Source organism: Solanum dulcamara, chromosome 6 (assembly GCF_947179165.1).
Source record: "Solanum dulcamara chromosome 6, daSolDulc1.2, whole genome shotgun sequence".
NCBI classification, from domain to species: domain Eukaryota; kingdom Viridiplantae; phylum Streptophyta; class Magnoliopsida; order Solanales; family Solanaceae; genus Solanum; species Solanum dulcamara.
The window spans coordinates 8,361,106-8,378,280 of record NC_077242.1 but is presented as its reverse complement, the minus strand read 5'-3'; the positions used below and the strand labels follow the sequence as shown (position 1 = coordinate 8,378,280).

Genomic DNA, 17,175 nt, shown 5'->3' with positions numbered 1-17,175 from the left:
TTTTTAATAAAAATATACACAAATATATATAATATAAAAATACCATTAAACTATCAGTAGTATATTACAACTTATAGATATAGGAATTACATATAAATCAAAATTGAAGATCACACAATTAGAATTTAGTTTTTTTCTTAGTTTCATTGTTTGTACACATTGAATGTTATCTCAGTATAGAATCATTGAGATGAAGAAGTTGCTCAAAGATGATTCATATCACGTACTTACATGTAATGATTAGCAAAAAAAGAGAATAGACTGATCCTAACACTACTTGATCTACTTCAGTGCAGTTACCAATTTCTCACACATCTACAGGTTTCCCCTTTACTCCTATAGCCTTAACTTTCACTACTTTTTTTTTTAACCAAAAAAAGGAAAAAAGAGCACCTGAGGATCGGAATCGTTTTGTTCAAGAGAGCATGCCGGAGAAAAACAAAGATTGGCGGTACAAAGCGTTTCTCTGAGCAATTTTCCTGTACTGAACCAGCTGTTCTACGGAGTAAACACAGCAGCCTTTGGAGTAGAGATACGTCTGAGCAACAGGCGAATTCAGTAAAACCTGTAAAAGCTGCTGCCTGTTCAGTCTCCCCAGTGTCCCAAAAACGCTAATCGCCTTCGCTTCATTTGATTTATTTCTGTCCTGATCGGAAGAAGACGAAGGACCTCCTTCTACCAGCGGAGGCATGCTCTGTAAGACGCTAATCTGCGCCTGTAGAAACTTCACGTATTTGTACGCCTCTTCTAACATAGTAGCCGTATCCATTTTCTTATCCCACGGCAATAGCTTTTCCAAACATCGTGTTTTCTCGCTTAGCTTCTGTCTTCGCATTCGAGTTGTAGATGAACTATAAGGCTGCCTGCTCTTTAAGAGGTTACTCATAACTTGTGAAACAGGTTCGACGACTCGGTTTTCTGTTGTGACCAGCGATGACGAGAAATCCAAATAGTTTGACTGTTCGAGGCAACGAAGATCTGGAAGACTGTGATATCCAAAGCCACCGGAGGTGTTGGAGAAGTAGTTGAACGGCTCACTTAAAAAAACCTCATTGTTGTATGGATATAACGGGAGATTATCAGTTACTGGTTCCAGTTTTGGGAATTTCATCTTTTTATCAGCATCAGGATTGATCTCTGTCTTCTTATTAAGCCATGCAAAATGATCTCCAGTAGAGAAATCATGAGAAGAAACATTACTGGCGCAGAGCATATCATTGACGAGAGAAGGGTGAAAAGATGAGTGAGCTGCGAAAGGTTTCACTTGGCCATAGTAGCTGTGGTCGAGGCTCAAACTCAACAGAGCCTGATAGCTCATACCGTCGTACATGCCGTTGATGAAGGCTTCATCAGACTCCATAAGTGGTAGCAACGCTTCTCCGGCATTAAATCCCGGTTGAGCAAGAGGTAATTTTCTCTCCATAGCTCTCACACAAAACACGCGCTGTGATGGTTCCGCTGGTGTGTATATATTTTTGCTACGAGGGGGTTTAAGGGACACGTGGCGGGATATGAATAGAGGTATATAACCGACAAGCAGCTGTGCTTACTGTTGATTCTGTCTCTAATGTGTACTATGCCGTTTCATTCGAAATACGTTTCTTTTTTGGCGGGTTCATTTAAGGCCGTTGATTCGATTTTGATCCAACGGTGGAAATGTAGAGTAGAATGGAAAGCACCTCATTGTATACTAGCTCCTCTGGATAAGGACAAGAAAGAAATGGATTATTCATAAAAGTGGAGGGTTAAAATAGAAATACCAGTGAAACAGAAAGATGAAAAGGTAATAATTATGTTGGGAATTGAGTACACGTCACTGTAGAAAGTACCTTCATTTTGGCAGATACGGGATTACACCGTAAAACTTGCCGTTATCTTTTCTGACACCTTTATGGGAGGGGAGGGATTAAAAGAGTGGAAGCTCTGAAAATACTATCTACTTAATCCATTTACATCTAAATAAAGATTAGGGAACTCATTCACTAATTTTCTTTTCCATGACAATGAATTACATATTACAAAACTGATCAAGAATGAAAAAGGAATAGAAACTGTACACAAGAATCAAGTGAGGAAGCAGCATAAAGAAATCAAAGACTCGAAGCAATCACCTATTCTCCCCTTTCCAATAGGGAGAGGGATTCGATTCTAACATCGAACACCTTTTCTCTAAGCAATCAATATCCTAACAACAGTATCCTACTAATGCTGCTCTGCTGCTGAAACCTGCAAAATTTCATCTATCCCACTTGGCCTGAAAGATTGCAGGTCTATGCTTCAGCCAATGTACCATCTCCCTTTCTAGTGGAGCCTTGTTTAGAATACCATCCAGCATAGGACTGCCAAATACTTTAGGACTATTCTTAAATGACCATATCCGATCCTTTGGCCATGCTCTCTGCGGCTGCTTCTCCTGGAAAGACAAGAAGATGAAAAACTTAAAAGAGTTGAGTGGAAGCTTGCCCAGTATAATAACTGGAGCTGTTGAAATTGACTGAATCTATACACCAAGCTTATCAAGCAAGTAGTATAACAGAATTAATTAACAGCCTCCTAAGTGGTTCACAATATTCATTGGCCGCCCCATGTTGCCTTCTAAATTTTAGGTGGGGTGCTACTAGCCTTTTGCCAAGATAAACAATGAGATGCTTGAATAAAAAAACCAGAAATCCACACCAAGAAAAGACGAGCACAACAAATTAAAGCACTGTGACTAACAACTAAGCCACACTTGTATTATACTGAGTACTCCTAAACAATGTTGGGCATGTTCTGCTTAGAAGGCATTCCTCTACTAAAACATATGCATCTAGCTATCGATTTCTTCTGCAATAGACAACAGACAATTAGAGAATGCTCTTCTGAAATTAACACAAGGCTTACCATTCTAGACAGCATGAACTTCACAGTCCTTGGGCCGTAAACACGTTGGCGGGACGGCTTCTGGACTTTAGCATAAAAGGAGCCAGCTTCAGGTAAAGACAAGCAACCCCTGCTAGCCCTGAAAAGACAATTCTCCGGATCGGCATTCGCTTGGTTATACCAATAAAACAGCTGCCCTAGGCAATAATTTTCACCATATGTCTTGCGATACTCGTGAATACCAGGTCCCAGCTTATCAGTATATTTGGGTCCCAGGTCTAAGGGGCTTATATATACAGGAGGTGAAGTTACAGTTTTGTATTCCTGCAAAGAGAGAATATATACAAGTCAAAACGCGAGTACTCAATGCCCAGTGAAAAGGATACCCAAAAGAAGTTCGACGGGATAAAGTAACATACTCGTATCCTAAAAAAGCACTTTGTATAAGCATATAAATGAATCAAGTCAGCAGCAGCATCATGTCGAGATTTGTATGTACACGGAAGATCTCGGACCTCATCTCTCAACCTAGAACAAGAAAGAGCAAGTCAAGAAAATTGTTTTTTTGATAAGAATCACATAGCTAGGATATCATGGTTGACAGTTGACACCACTCACCATATTAAGGATTTTCGAAGGCCCGTCTCAAGATCATCTGACCTAGATGGATCATGAGCTCGAATCTTGGCCTTGAGATCGCTTAACATACTATCTTCCAAATGAGGAGCCATACATTGAAGAAGCTCCTCAACAAGAGAACCCTCTCCTCTCCAGATAAAAGAAACAGCATCTTCAGGATTAAGCCTCTCAAGAGGAGGGGGAGCCTTTTCCGGGTCACCGAAAACACATCTCATTACATAACGCACCTGCCAAAAGCATATCAGCAGCTCTTAGATTTTACTTTATCTCAACACATCAAATAAAGTCCTCAGCAACCAATTCTTAAGCAAGAAAATGGAAGGATATAGAAACATGACTTGGCCAAAAAGGAGAGTCAAACCTTGTCAAGAGTCAGAGCCAAGTTCTGAAGCCTTTGGTTGTAAACACCCTCAGCCTGTATTATTAAAAAAATGATCATATTATAAAAAGAAACCCATTGCATATGCAGATGGAGGGAATGGAAATGGAAGTATAAAACTCCATCTGACAGCATGCATACTTACCTGAATCTCAGATTCGTTTTTCTCAACGTCCAGACAAATATCTGAAAAGTATTTCTTCTTCTCTTCCAAATTATGCTTAAGTATCTCATCAGGAAGCTTTGTCCTTTCAAAATTGATAAATCTCACCTTCAACAATAATATATAATTCAGAAAATGCTAAAAATTGAACAATGATAACCTATAATCAATTCAGAGCAAAAGCGTACCAAACGAGCTGAATAAGCAATCAACCAATGTGGCAGACCAGCAAGTAAACAACTTCCAAGTCCAGCCTTACCAAGATCAATATAATCTTCTTCAGAAACAGAATTCAGTTCGCATGCCTCTAGCATTAGCTGGTGTCGGTCAAGTAACCCATGGTACTCCTGGAGCACCTGCAGACAACAATAACGATTCAGATTACAAGAAATGGCACTGTTGAAAGGCATGAAAAATGATTTCCAACAAAGGTGATAGCATTGGACAATAGGTGTCCATTCAAATGATTAAAGCATATTCCTTTTAAGCACAAAATGTGAAAAATCAAAAACACCAAAAAACCTCAGTCGCATAACAGCTTAAGAAGCTGCCAAGACCAAGATAATTCTTCAAAACTAAGATGGAGAATGTACCTTCAGGAAAGCCCCTTCACCTGTAAGATTCAGGTAACTTCCACGACAAACTTGGCTACCGCATAAACAGACAGAAGCTTCATACTCTTCTTTGCTCTGTAGCATGAGACATCACCATTTAACAAAAATTATCCACAAAAAGGAAAAAGAGAAAGCTCTATCATCTAGCTAAACAGATCTTAAACATTATCAAAAAACTCACCTCTGTAACAGAATTGTAATCGAAAGTGACCTCTTCACCATAAGCAATTGGTCGTACACTATAAATTCCAATCTGATACTGACCATCAACAGCTGTTACTCTGCTCACAAAAAGGTACATAAATATCACGAGAAAGATTATGGTTCTAAACCAGTAAGGGGAAAAAAGAGGGGACAATACATAAAACAACAGATATTAATACATCTCTTAAGGGAAACCGTAATAACACTGACAATAAAACTGTATTTCAGGCTCTTTACCAAAATAAAAAAGTCTTCCAGACTTTCCTGTTCTCTGGGGGAGAAAATATCAGTTAAATGTCAACGGAAAAGGCATGAGCAGCTGAAGTGCACCGGGCTGCCCCTTTATCTATGCGCTTCGACAAAAATACTAGGTTTGAATGAACCCGTTGGCTAAGGGCTGCATCAACCACTGTCGAAGGACACTCCCACTTCTCCAATTTCAGTATTTGTTTTTGGAATTACCAAAAACGTGTGATACATGGTTCAGAATCTAGTTTCCTATGTCTGGACTATAAATCACACTAGAGCAAAGGTGGAAACTTACTTTGCTTCACAATTAGGTCTGCACGAGTGACAAATTCGACTAGCGTAATTAGCTTTGTGCATTGCATCAACAACAACTAGATCATATCCATCAGCATCACCCTAACAAGAGGAATTATTAATAGGGTTAGAAAAAAAGGTTGAAGGAAGAAGGAGAATAGAATGAACCCATATCAACAAAGGATACCTTTGGCCTCTCAAGATAAATATTGTAAAACTCTGGTGCAGGATCATTGTTATTCCTTTGCAAGGAGCGAATTCCATCTTGCTTCTCAAACCACTTCCAAGCAGGATAAACCTGTATGTCTCGATAGAGACATGAATTAAAATAACCTTTCAGAATGTACACTTCTTAAAGCAAAATTAAGTAAAAGGATACTCAAAAGCTGGAGGAATATATAGGCATAATCCAGAAGAGAACATTTTTTACTTACCTCCCCCAAGAATTCGACGACAAAATCCTCCTCGCTGAAGCCACCTTCTTTGTTGCAGACAACCCCAAGACCCTGACAGACACGTCACAAGTCCAACAAATGTTGGAAGAAACAGGATAGCATTTAGTTAAATGCCCAAATATAGAAATAATAATATTTTTTATAGGTCGCAGTAATAACTATTATTCATTATCCTCACCTTTCTATAGGCAACATAATTGTCCTCCGGACGAGTATCAATGGCATTCAGCATGAATTGGCATAACCGTACAGTTCTCTTGTCCTGATCTTTGTCTGCATTTTCCAGAATCTCTTCGAAAACAGGCTTCAGAGAATATATCATTGGTGTGTGACTGCCCGTGAAGCGCCTAACTTGCTTGTTAAGAGTACGAAGGAGCACGTCTTCAATAAACAAATGCTTGTCCAGTAGAGACCAATCCGATTCATCTGGCATGGAATCGAGAAGAAGATTATGAGTGTATGGATCAATACCATAGACTTCTTGCTCTATCACCTCTTCTCCAAGTGTTTTCCTTGGTTTATAATCCTTCACTTCCGGAATTTCCATATCAGACTCCTCAGTTCCATTCTTCTGCGCACTAAGCTTCCCAGCGTAATCCTCCGGCAAAGAAACCAGCATCTTTCTTTTCACTTCTTTCTCATCAGCTACAATAACATAATGATCAACGACTTCATATTTCCTAGTTACCGGAGGAACTAGGCTAGCCTTCGTCATGCGAGCACCCCATTCGCGATCATCAGCCATAGAATCAAACCCGTCATCTGGAGTGAAATAATCTTTTGCTTCTGCAGCTCCACATTCTGATCTTAAATCCAAGTCACTTTCTGTCTCTGAAGCAGTACTCTCACTGTCACTCGAAGTATCACCAGAAGATCTGCCAAGATCATCAGATGTTTCACTTCCTGAATCTAAGGATTTCAACCTCAACTTGGATAAGCGTCTTTTGATTTCTCTATCACTCGCAAACTCTCCATAGTCAGATACACCATTAACATAGGAAGATCCATTGCTTCTATTGAAGTATTTCTTTTCAGACATTCTAGCAGGATTCTTTTTGTACTTTGTTGTACTAGAAGAGAAACCAGGAGGTGACTCATCTTTCCAAGTGTTCATCATCTCATCTCTTGTACTGAATGACTTGGGATCTTCTTCCAATCTAGAAGCAAGACGGATAAATAGTGCAATAATGCGATTCATGTCTTTGGCATCACCACGCTTTTTTGATCTGAGCCACAGCATTTGTAGAATATCAATCAGAATTTTCAGATACTTTGTTAAAATAGAACAGAAGTGCCACACAAATAACAGAACCATTTGCACCATATAAATTAACAATTTTATTTGTGTAAGTCCTCCACAACCACCTTTTTCCCTTCACTCATCAAACACAAAGGAGGGAAAGACACAAAGAGGAGAACAGAAAAATGCAGTTTTCGCCTTGGAAAGCAGCAAGCGAGACAAAAGCATTCCCAAGAGCATAGAACATATGGACTCTGTTCCTTAATGTGTGTGGGTGCACTGGGTACATCCAGCAACATTGAAAGAGGCTATAATAAGTTGGAATGGGCAGAGGGCGAAGAAGCAGCTTAAAGACTTCCAGAATGCCGTCCCTCTATGCATTCTGGTCATTATGGAAGGAAATTTATATGTTTTGAAAACAACTATACAGCAGTACACTTGATTGCAGGTTGACGAAGTTGCTAGAGTTCAACTAGTTTTGTATATTATTGGGCTAAATTGTAAGAGTTTTCCGAAGATAATTGAGTATAATGGACTGAGGATACAGTTGATCCTGGCTCGTTCGGGATTGATCATAGTTCCTGATTGATTGAATAGAACAATTATAGGTACAATTAAGGGCAAATAGAGGTACCAAATATGCATTGTTCTCCCAAAACAGAAATTCACACAATTCAGCTGTAGCAAAGATACGCCGACACTAAGAATCATACACAATACAGAATGCGAAACTTACTTTAGTGCGTCCCGGCACATTCGACTTATATCCTCTTTGGCAGAGTTCAAGCCACGACTAGCATAATATCCGCTTTTGATTTTCTCCTCGATCTCTCCAACCTAAAGGAAAGGGGACAAGGTTTAGAAGCGTCTAAACAGTATTTAGAATGAAACTTAGCAAAGATATAATAGTACCTTTGGAACAAAAAATTCAAAGGTATTTTCCTTCATTATCTCTCTTAGACTTGAGGCAAGAAATTCCTTCATCCTCTTGAAACAATTTCTCGATTTCCTCATTGCCAAATGCCTCAATTGGGCATCCCTAGATAGTATGGATGAGGACTTTCTAGCATCGAAAGCCTTTGAACGTTTATACAAGCTTCGGCGGAATAACTGGTTGGTAAACTCTCTCTTGTCTGAACTTTCCAAGTAGTCTCTCAGTCCAATTGAATCATCCATTTGATTTTCCTGACTATTATAAGTTCTATACGATGATGAGGTTCTATCAGAAATGTTTTTGAGACTCTTAACTTTCAAATTCGAATTCCTGCTCCTAATCCAATTAATATTTGGAAATTTAACAGCAACATCCTCAAGTTGGCTGCAACCTCTAATATCTATATAGAATAAACAAGAGAATGAAAGTAGAACATCCTCAAGCATTCTGGGAGTTATGCCGGTACAATCACGTAAAACCAAGGAAGTTATCTTTTCTTTGTTGTAACCATTCTGCAAAAAGAAAAAATAAATAATATGTTACTGTGGAATCATAATTTCTTGGCAATTTTCTACTTCTTAAAATTTTTCCAATTTGGGAGCCCAGTAGGAGAGAAAATAAGTGCACAATGTCATGAAAGCAAACGCATACCATTATCTTCTGCATCATGGAATCAGTGCAACTGGAAGCAACAGATAACAGGTCAACCTGACGGGAGATACCCTTATAAATCTTTACTGTGGATCTCCAATGCTTACAAGTCAAAGAAGCATAAACAAGAGATTTAACATCAGTTTTAAGGAAATGAAAGATCCGTGCAAGCACATGATCATCCAGTAGATCCCAGCTTCCATTTTCGATTGCAGATTTAGTAATGGTTTCTCTGTTGAAAGTTTCATCACTGCATAGATCATCAAATTGGCATTCATCATTCTGAAATACCGATATGTCCTCTTCCATTTCATACTCTTCTTCACTTCCATGACACCTCACCTTTTTGCTAGCACGAAAATCTGTCAGAGAGAGATACTTTAGAGAATGAGAAGCAGCAAATAAAGGGGGAGAAAGACCGACAGAAAGAAAACAGTTGAGCAATTGGAGTCCTTTGTATCATCATAGGCCACATCATAATGAATCTATAACTGCCATTAGAATATAATTGATGAACTGAGCAGGCATGTCTCTTTGTTAATCCAGGTTGGCTTCTGGCTTTTTGATATAATTTGGAACAAATATAAATTTCATTAAATCACAAATACATACAAGGACAGAAAGGAGAGGAAGAGGTCCAAATAAATTTAAGGAAAGAAGCGACTCATTCATCAAATGCAACGAAGTTGTAACAGAAAGCGGGCATATGAATTAGACATCATAGAGAACCAATCACTTTACATCAAAAACGAACAAGTGAATCTTCCGGTGCAAGGAGCACGTACCTGGGTTGCTCTCTTTCTTTGGTTGTCTTGCATTTATCCAGGGATCCAGGACCTCATTAATAGCAGCAGCAAGCTCCCTGCTCTTGTATGACTTCATGACCAACTCATGAAGCTTTCCTTGGGTATACCCGATAAACTGAGGGTGCATGCCATGAAATGGGCAAGGAGAACCACTAGGTGCACTTTGTAGAGAACTCTCCAACTCTGACTCAGAAGCTCCAAGAGTCTCACTAGGTGTTTGGCACATCTTTGACAGATCAGATGCCTTTGAACTTGAAGCAACTGGGACCCAAATCCTATCCACCCTTCTGAAAGCACTGCTATTTTCTGGTATAACACCTTGATCAACCAATACCTGCAACTCAATAAACGAGAAAGGCCCTCTTTCATGCCCAGCACCATCAAGGTAGTACCACTCACCTAAATGTAATTGTAACTCATCAGCTGAGCAAAGACGATCCTTTGGAATACTTAAGGGCATGCTGCCCTTACTGGAACCATGCGATTCTCGGTCCTGCCTACTTTTCGAGCGATAGACGGCTTCTTCTGACAACCTCTTAGTATCACCGGTCGCCACATATGGTCGTGATGACCTCGGAGGATGTCTATCCTTTCCTCTAACTTTAGTGTGAGGCTCAGATACAAATGACCCATGCTCCTTAACTACACACGCATTTATCCTGATAACTGGAAGCATCATCCCTTTAGTACCCCTTAACACTGGAGGTTTAGATTGATTGGGTCTTCCGACAATGTTACTATCATTCCACTCATCAGGAGTAAAAGCCCATGATGGAAGATCAAGCCTTCTGCTGTGTGACGGGTTATACAATTCATCTTTCTGCAGCCATCTTGGGTCTTCAATCCCAGATTTTGACATGAGGCATAGAGGATAACCATCATTAAGAACAACCTTCTTTTTCCACAGCCTATCTTGTGTAGCTTCATCAATTCTTTTCCAATCACCACCCTTGCATGACCACAGCCCAGAAAACAATTCAGCTGGGTCACTGCAGAAGAAATCACTTTCCTTGTCACTGGTCCTTGGTTCTGTGGATTCTTTCTGCACCTCTGAACTAAGTAAGCACTCATCAGAACTTTGATTCCAGTGTTCCCCTACATAAGAGAAACCAATGCATAATCATAAATTTCCTTATCAACAAGATGGAAAAAAGTGTATACATCCGATGCACACAACATTAGTGGTTAAAGCAATCCAAAAGCATATAAACAAAATGACATGATAAGAGACCAATCCTAAAGAAGAAAAAAACTCCAGCTATATCCAAGTTCAAACACAGTTAGAAGCAAAGTCAATCAACTGCATAACAAAAGTTCTGATACAGATACTAAAAAACTACACAACCACACAAAATTCCATCCAAGAGTGGTTTTAGGTTTTTCCTCAGCCCCCACCCCCCACAAAAAAAAAAGTTATATCAAACATTATAGTCTCAAAAGTCAAAAGTTAGGAGAGAGGCTGATCACAGCCAGTGACGAAATAGGGTCATTTGGGTGTACTGGAGATAATTAGACAAACTCTTCAATGACACAAGTAAATTATCCCCAAAAAAAATGAAAGAAAAAGAAATCCAGGATCAACTTAAGACTTGGTACAATCAGGCCTCCAAATGTTTCTCTCCAACAACCCCAGAACAGGAGAACATAGTTTCTCTATATTAATAAGTTGTGATAAACAAATATAATTGGTATGAAATATTGACTTGTCATTAATTATTTCAATTACAGATCATTAGAAAATTAATAGACTTTGACTTAGATAGGATGCACGAATTAGCTGATACCTCAGAGTAACTTCAAACTGATCAAAAAAGAAAACAGATCTAGCTGAAACTCAAAAAGGAAAAATAATATAACAATCTCATCTCCTTCATCCAAAAAATAAAAAATATAGCAATGTCATCTCATGGTACTAAACCCCAATTCTATCAAGCTACAACTGCTACTATTCACAATTTTCCTCTTTAATATTCAAATTAGCTTCAGACTTGCTAGTATGTTGCTTTGAGAAAACTGCAGTTGTCATTCAACAAAAGGTACTGACACCAGTTTTCAGAAAGTAAACAACCATAGCCTAAATGAGTGAAGAAACAACTGTATACTAGACAAACATGAGATTTACCAAACAAGTATAGCAATATTAAGTAGTCATATTTCCACAGGAAAGACAATGTTTTCAGCAATTATTATCATAGGCAGAGAGCAAAGAAAACTAAATCAGCAGTAATGCCCCACGAGCTATGTACTCTCCACCTACGCTTCAATAAAAGATGACAATAACTTCCTTTATCGCATAGGCAGAGCACTGGAAAACAATACACCTTCATTGATCACCAAGGAGATATAGAGTTGAAGTAGAAACAAAAAGAAGAACTACTTACCTTCAGCACTTCCCCAGTTCTCCCACTCCACATGCTCGAAGGTCACTTGCAGCACTTCTGCAGAAAAGAATTGCAAACAGGAAAATTAAGTGTCAAAAGAAAAAACCTGAGCACTACCGTGAATAGAGAGATAATTCTCGGAAAAATCATGAGTTACTCACCACTAATAATCTCCAGTTCCCTGCCAGGAGTTACAGAAAAGCCCTCTAATAGTGCCCCTACTCTCTCATCAATATGATGTTCGAGAGAAGATGCAGATGCAGTCAAACCATCCGCATGACATGGTATAATCTCAGATGAAGGGGCAAAAGTATCCACAGCTACCTGGTCATTAAGTTGAGCTAGATCACATTTATCTTCCAAGACATTACCAGAAGCCTCGGGAGGGCTCACCATCTGTGTAACTACATCTGAAACAACTGATGGAAAATTTACAGTTGCCATCGGGGAAACTGCATTCTCAACGGTAACCCACCTTTCACTTTCCACGTGTTTGACAAAGTGGTCAGCCACAATATATCCCTCTTCCACCAGTGACTTAAGCTTGCATAATCTGGAAGGTCCTTGTTCCACACCAAACTGATCGAGGTAATACCACTTTCCAATGGTTCCTTCTGCTACAGTTGTAACATGTGGTGGGGTATTGCATATATCCATGTCTTCTTCCATAGATGCCGCCTCCTCAACAGCTCCATTTTCCTCTGAAGGCTCCAAGGCATTCACTGTAGGACATTGAGGCAAACCATCATTGTTTACTGGATGGTTGCCACTTTTAACAATTGAGCAGTTACTATTTTCGGGACAGCTTCTAACCTCAGAATCCTTAGCAATTTGATCTTTCCCACTGACATCCTTTTGGCTGCTGAACTTTCCTTCATGCTTTTTGCCTTCAAAATGACTTTCCCTTTTATCACTTGGTCCACTTTTCCGACCTGTGTCTCGATGATAAACAGTCCTACTCCGATCACGTGGGGACCGCTCCATGAAGTTTGGTGTCCTGTCCCTCCTATGATGGTGGCGACCTTGATCTTGTGGGGACCACTCTGAATAACTTGGGCTTCGGCTTCTATGATCATAATAACGGCTCCGGTCATAAGGAGACCTACTGTGATCAAAGTGACGGCCTCGATCATAGGGAGACTTATCACGGCGGGCTGGGCTCCGATCCCAGTTATCAAGATGGCGGGCCCGGTCACGTGGGGACCTCTCCAAATGACGAGGACTGCTATTAAGTCTGTCATAAGAAACTTTAGAGGTCTCATAATGCCTGGAAGAATACCTGTCAGGTGGAATGTTCCGATTAGAAGGTGCATTCTTGTGCAACTTCTCGGTAGAGCGCCGCAAACCATGCTCTGCTGTGTATACAGCTCGACTTCCATCATCAGAAAGTTTCCTGCTTTTTGAACTTGAGAAGTCATCATACTCACCCCGGTACTTACGGTCATTTTTCTCTGAATCAGTACCATGCCGTTTCAACCTATTACCTGAGAAGTATTCTCTTGCAGAATTATTGCCATTTCTCAGTTCGCTCTTGGAAGAACCTTCTTCTCCAACAATCTTGGAACTAATCCTTGGGTTCCTTTCGGGAATGCTAGGTTCATATCTAGATAACCTCTTCATATGCTGAATTCCACCACTTCTACCAACATCTTTCTCCCCAGAATGCTTACCTGAGGAAGGTGGTGTCCATTCATGGTCATTTCTCCATCCTTTGTCCTTGGCCAAAGGCGGTGTCCATTCACGGTCATTTCTCCATCCTTTGTCCTTGGCCGAAGGTGGTGTCCATTCAAGATCATTTCTCCATCCTTTGTCCTTGGCCGAAGGTGGCGTCCATTCACGATCATTCCTCCATCCTTTGTCCTTGGCCAAAGGTGGCGTCCATTCACGATCATTTCTCCATCCTTTGTCCTTGGCCGAAGGTGGCATCCAGTCTAGGTCCCCTTTCCAACCCTTGTCTTTACCAAAATCATGCCTGCGTGTTCTGCTATAGTTAAAATCATCCCTTGCTGATCCCTCACCTTTCCGCCACCTATCTGGTACAAATTCGCCTGGTTCATAACCAGGATCATTCTTATCAAACTCTCCTTTTCTCTCAGACTTATCAGAAATATAGTTAGCCTTCTCCCATTCCCCTTTGCGCCACCTTCCTTTGACAAACTCACCCCTTTTAACATCAGATGTAATCTCCCCTTTCTCAATTTCACTTTTTATCTCGAATTTCCAAGAAAATGATTTCTCAGGAACAAGTTGCCCGTTGTCAACAGGTAAAGTACCTAATTCACCCTCCTCAACTTCATCTTTTCCAACGTCACCATTAGACTCAATTTCTTTAACAACACTCTTAGAACTCAAGTTTACTACTTTTTTCTCCCGCTTGGCTTTCATCTTACCATTCATCTTCTTCTTCTTCTTCTTCACAGTTGTTGTAGTAGAATTTAAAGAAGAAGTACTGAATGTGCTGCTGTTAGTCTTGGGTCCACAAACTGAGAAACGCTCCATAATATGCTGTACAGGCACACATGCAACGCCTCCATCGCCCATGGAAAGCTCAGAGCTCTTCCCCACCGCCAAAACCGCACCAGAGTCGCCAGAACCAAACCCTAATAATTTTCTTCTTCGCCAGGGTTATCTATGCTCATATTGCTCCAAACAAATTCAGCTTGTCTAATTCCAATCTCCGCCGGGGAAAAAAACCCTAGAAAAATCCACAAACACACACACAAGATAAACAAAGATTAAACAATCGAAAATCCATCAAATTAAGAAGAAAAAAGAGAATGTGGGGTTTTGAAAAAGAGAGGAAAAAGAATAGTTTGTAAAATTGAATTAAAAAATTGAAAGTTCTAGGGTTTATAATGTGAAGAGAAACATACATAGATAGATACATACCAGTTGAAATTGGGAGCTGAGTCGTGAGATCGGAGAAGAGAGCTGAGTCAAACTCCGAGTCGAATCGAGTTTGTTGATTGTAGAGAGAAGAGGAGGAAGCGCGGGGGATCGAATGGATTGTTGATTTCGCAGAGAACGAATCTCTATTTTTCGCTTTTTTTTTCTTTCTTTCTCTCTCTCTGTATTATATACTTTTTATTATTTTTCTTGAGAGAATTTTCTGATTCGGGCTTATTGGTGGGCTTTCTTGGCCTGAGAAGAAGAAAGAAAGAAAGAAAACCTCAGCTCAGTATTTACGTTGATTTTGCCCCTTTTTAATTTTATGAAGAACAGATTTCTACTGGAAATGTTACGATATGTATTTTACTTTTAAAAAATTGAAATTGGTGAGTGGAAATCCATAAAACAAGTCAGTTTTTTGGAAAATTGTTTAAAGGTTAGATTTTTAAAATTTGATTAAATTTTATGATCAAATGAATTTTTGAAAGTTAAAATTTTAAAATCTTATTCAAAATATATGGTCAAGTACTAGATAAATTGCTATCATTATTTATAGATTTACTAGATAAATTGCTATCATTAAAATAAATGACATTTTTAAAGCTCAAAAGAATTGTCTGAGACTCTTTTTCTTATTTACTCTTCCTTAAAATAAAGTTCTTAACCACTTTATATTTTTTTGAAAAATAGTTTAGAATAATTAAAAGGATAATCGTAGAAAGTAGTTTTTACTTTATGTATTTATATATTATTCTTAAAGGGTGTATCATATTTAATAATTTACTTAATATGAAATAAAGAGAATATAATTTTTGATCCTTCAAGTGGACTAACGAGGATTTTTCTTTTTCTCCAATTATTTTTTAAAAAAAGAGTTGCATAAATATTAACCATGCATCGTAGAAAAGTTTGGCAATGGACCTAACGTATGCATCGATAGGTTTGATTCGGTTTTATGTATCATGTTTATCAATTTTGAAATATGTTAACCTAATAACAAATTAATAAGTTACTTTTTATTGGTTCTGCTCCTTAACGGTTCGATTTTCGGTTTATCCAACAAAAAAATGATCATAAAATAATTACATGACTTCTCATGGATAATACATTTATCACACACCTATAATATACTGTGTCAATTTCTTATCAAACAAATACAATATATTTTAAAACACTTATAATACATTTATATTGCATGCATAATTCATTTCTAATACATATCAAATTTATCATTGTATTGCTATAGATATTAATAAATAAAAAATATCGCTGAAATCAGTAATTATTTATTAAAAAACACTTAACTAAGTATTTTTTTTATTTTTTTTTGGCTTTAGCCCAACTTTTTTTTTTGTGGAGGGGGGAGGGGGGGCTTATAAGTTGTTTTAGATAAGCTGAACCAAACAAGCCTAATTATTTTTTGAACTTATTTTAAACACAAAATGACTTTAAATTCGTTAGTCAAACGTTTAAAAAAATTAAAAATAGCTTATTTCAACAACTTATAAACCAATCCAAATGGACTCTAATCTAATAATCATTGGCAATAACTTAATATCATTTTTTTCGATTCAATTTATTGATCGATTTGATTTTTGCACACCCCTAATTGGCTCATTTAAAAAGTATACATATAACTTTACACTAATTCATTATAATAGATGATATATGCATCTACATATATTATATTATATAATTAATAGAATTATATTAAAACACTGTAATGATTGGATTTTTACCGTATTTTTTCGGCCTAATAACTTTGCTACAGTGTTCGTGAAAATTAAACCTGCCCATCTGCCCGGAGGGTAGGTATTTGTGTTTCTGAAACAAAGGGAGGGGTGTTTTTGTCATTATGGTAATATGGATCTGGAAACAAAAGAAAGATCATAGGGACATTTTGGTAAAGCAGTGGGGGTAAAATAGTCATTTGACACTTAACTTGGAGGGAAAATATCTTAAGCTGGAGGGAGTTCCAAAGTTCATTATCTGGATCCCGCGCTCCCCAAAATTATAAGATCTGTTTAGTAATATATTTAAAATGTAAAAAAATATGTGGTCTTTTTATGAGAAATTTCATTTTTAGACATAATATATTTGAAAAAGTCACTAATTCTAATATTAAATACAAATAAAATAGTCGACGACATTAATAGTGTGTTCTTTGCTACTACGGATGACAATGTTTTCCCTATTGAAGGACAACCATGAACTTCTTGTGTCCAAACATTTTGGACATATATGATACCTGGACTCCGGGAGGGGGAGATACTTTGATTGCTTCATTAACATTAAGAAGTTTGAAAGGTGTTTTGACTTTAGTTCTTGTGGTTAAAGTGTTAATAAGCACTAGAGTATGTTCAGTTATCACATACAACATTATTGTCGTAGACATCGAAATTTTATAGGATTCTA

The 17,175-nt window shown here is 38.3% G+C and overlaps 2 protein-coding genes across 2 annotated transcripts; both read right to left on the bottom strand.

The window, feature by feature from the left end:
* Positions 1-166: 166 nt before the first annotated feature.
* Positions 167-1,656, bottom strand: LOC129892381 (uncharacterized). Its single transcript, XM_055967950.1, has one exon. It carries the CDS (start codon positions 1,421-1,423, stop codon positions 416-418), a length of 1,008 nt encoding a protein of 335 aa, XP_055823925.1. The 5' UTR covers positions 1,424-1,656; the 3' UTR covers positions 167-415.
* Positions 1,657-1,930: 274 nt separating this feature from the next.
* On the bottom strand, positions 1,931-15,001 carry LOC129891753 (histone-lysine N-methyltransferase ATXR3). The gene is made up of 20 exons (XM_055967230.1): positions 14,761-15,001; positions 12,033-14,566; positions 11,872-11,928; positions 9,470-10,585; positions 8,685-9,046; positions 8,012-8,545; positions 7,836-7,936; positions 6,038-7,085; positions 5,839-5,910; positions 5,592-5,702; positions 5,406-5,506; positions 4,839-4,938; positions 4,637-4,732; positions 4,232-4,399; positions 4,026-4,151; positions 3,863-3,916; positions 3,481-3,728; positions 3,282-3,390; positions 2,884-3,186; positions 1,931-2,413 (listed from the first exon to the last, which is right to left on the bottom strand). The coding sequence occupies exons 2-20, from the start codon at positions 14,410-14,412 to the stop codon at positions 2,237-2,239; spliced, it is 7,263 nt and encodes a 2,420-aa protein (XP_055823205.1). The 5' UTR covers positions 14,413-14,566; positions 14,761-15,001; the 3' UTR covers positions 1,931-2,236.
* Positions 15,002-17,175: the final 2,174 nt, after the last annotated feature.

Coding starts and splice junctions, on each gene's coding strand:
- LOC129892381 (XM_055967950.1), bottom strand. CDS start 1,423: ATGGAGAGAAAATTACCTCTTGCTCAACCGGGATTTAATGCCGGAGAA.
- LOC129891753 (XM_055967230.1), bottom strand. CDS start 14,412: ATGGGCGATGGAGGCGTTGCATGTGTGCCTGTACAGCATATTATGGAG. Junction 5,507..5,591: donor TTTATCTTGAGAGGCCAAAG/GTATCCTTTGTT, acceptor TCCTCTTGTTAG/GGTGATGCTGATGGATATGA. Junction 3,187..3,281: donor AGTGCTTTTTTAGGATACGA/GTATGTTACTTT, acceptor CTCTCTTTGCAG/GAATACAAAACTGTAACTTC.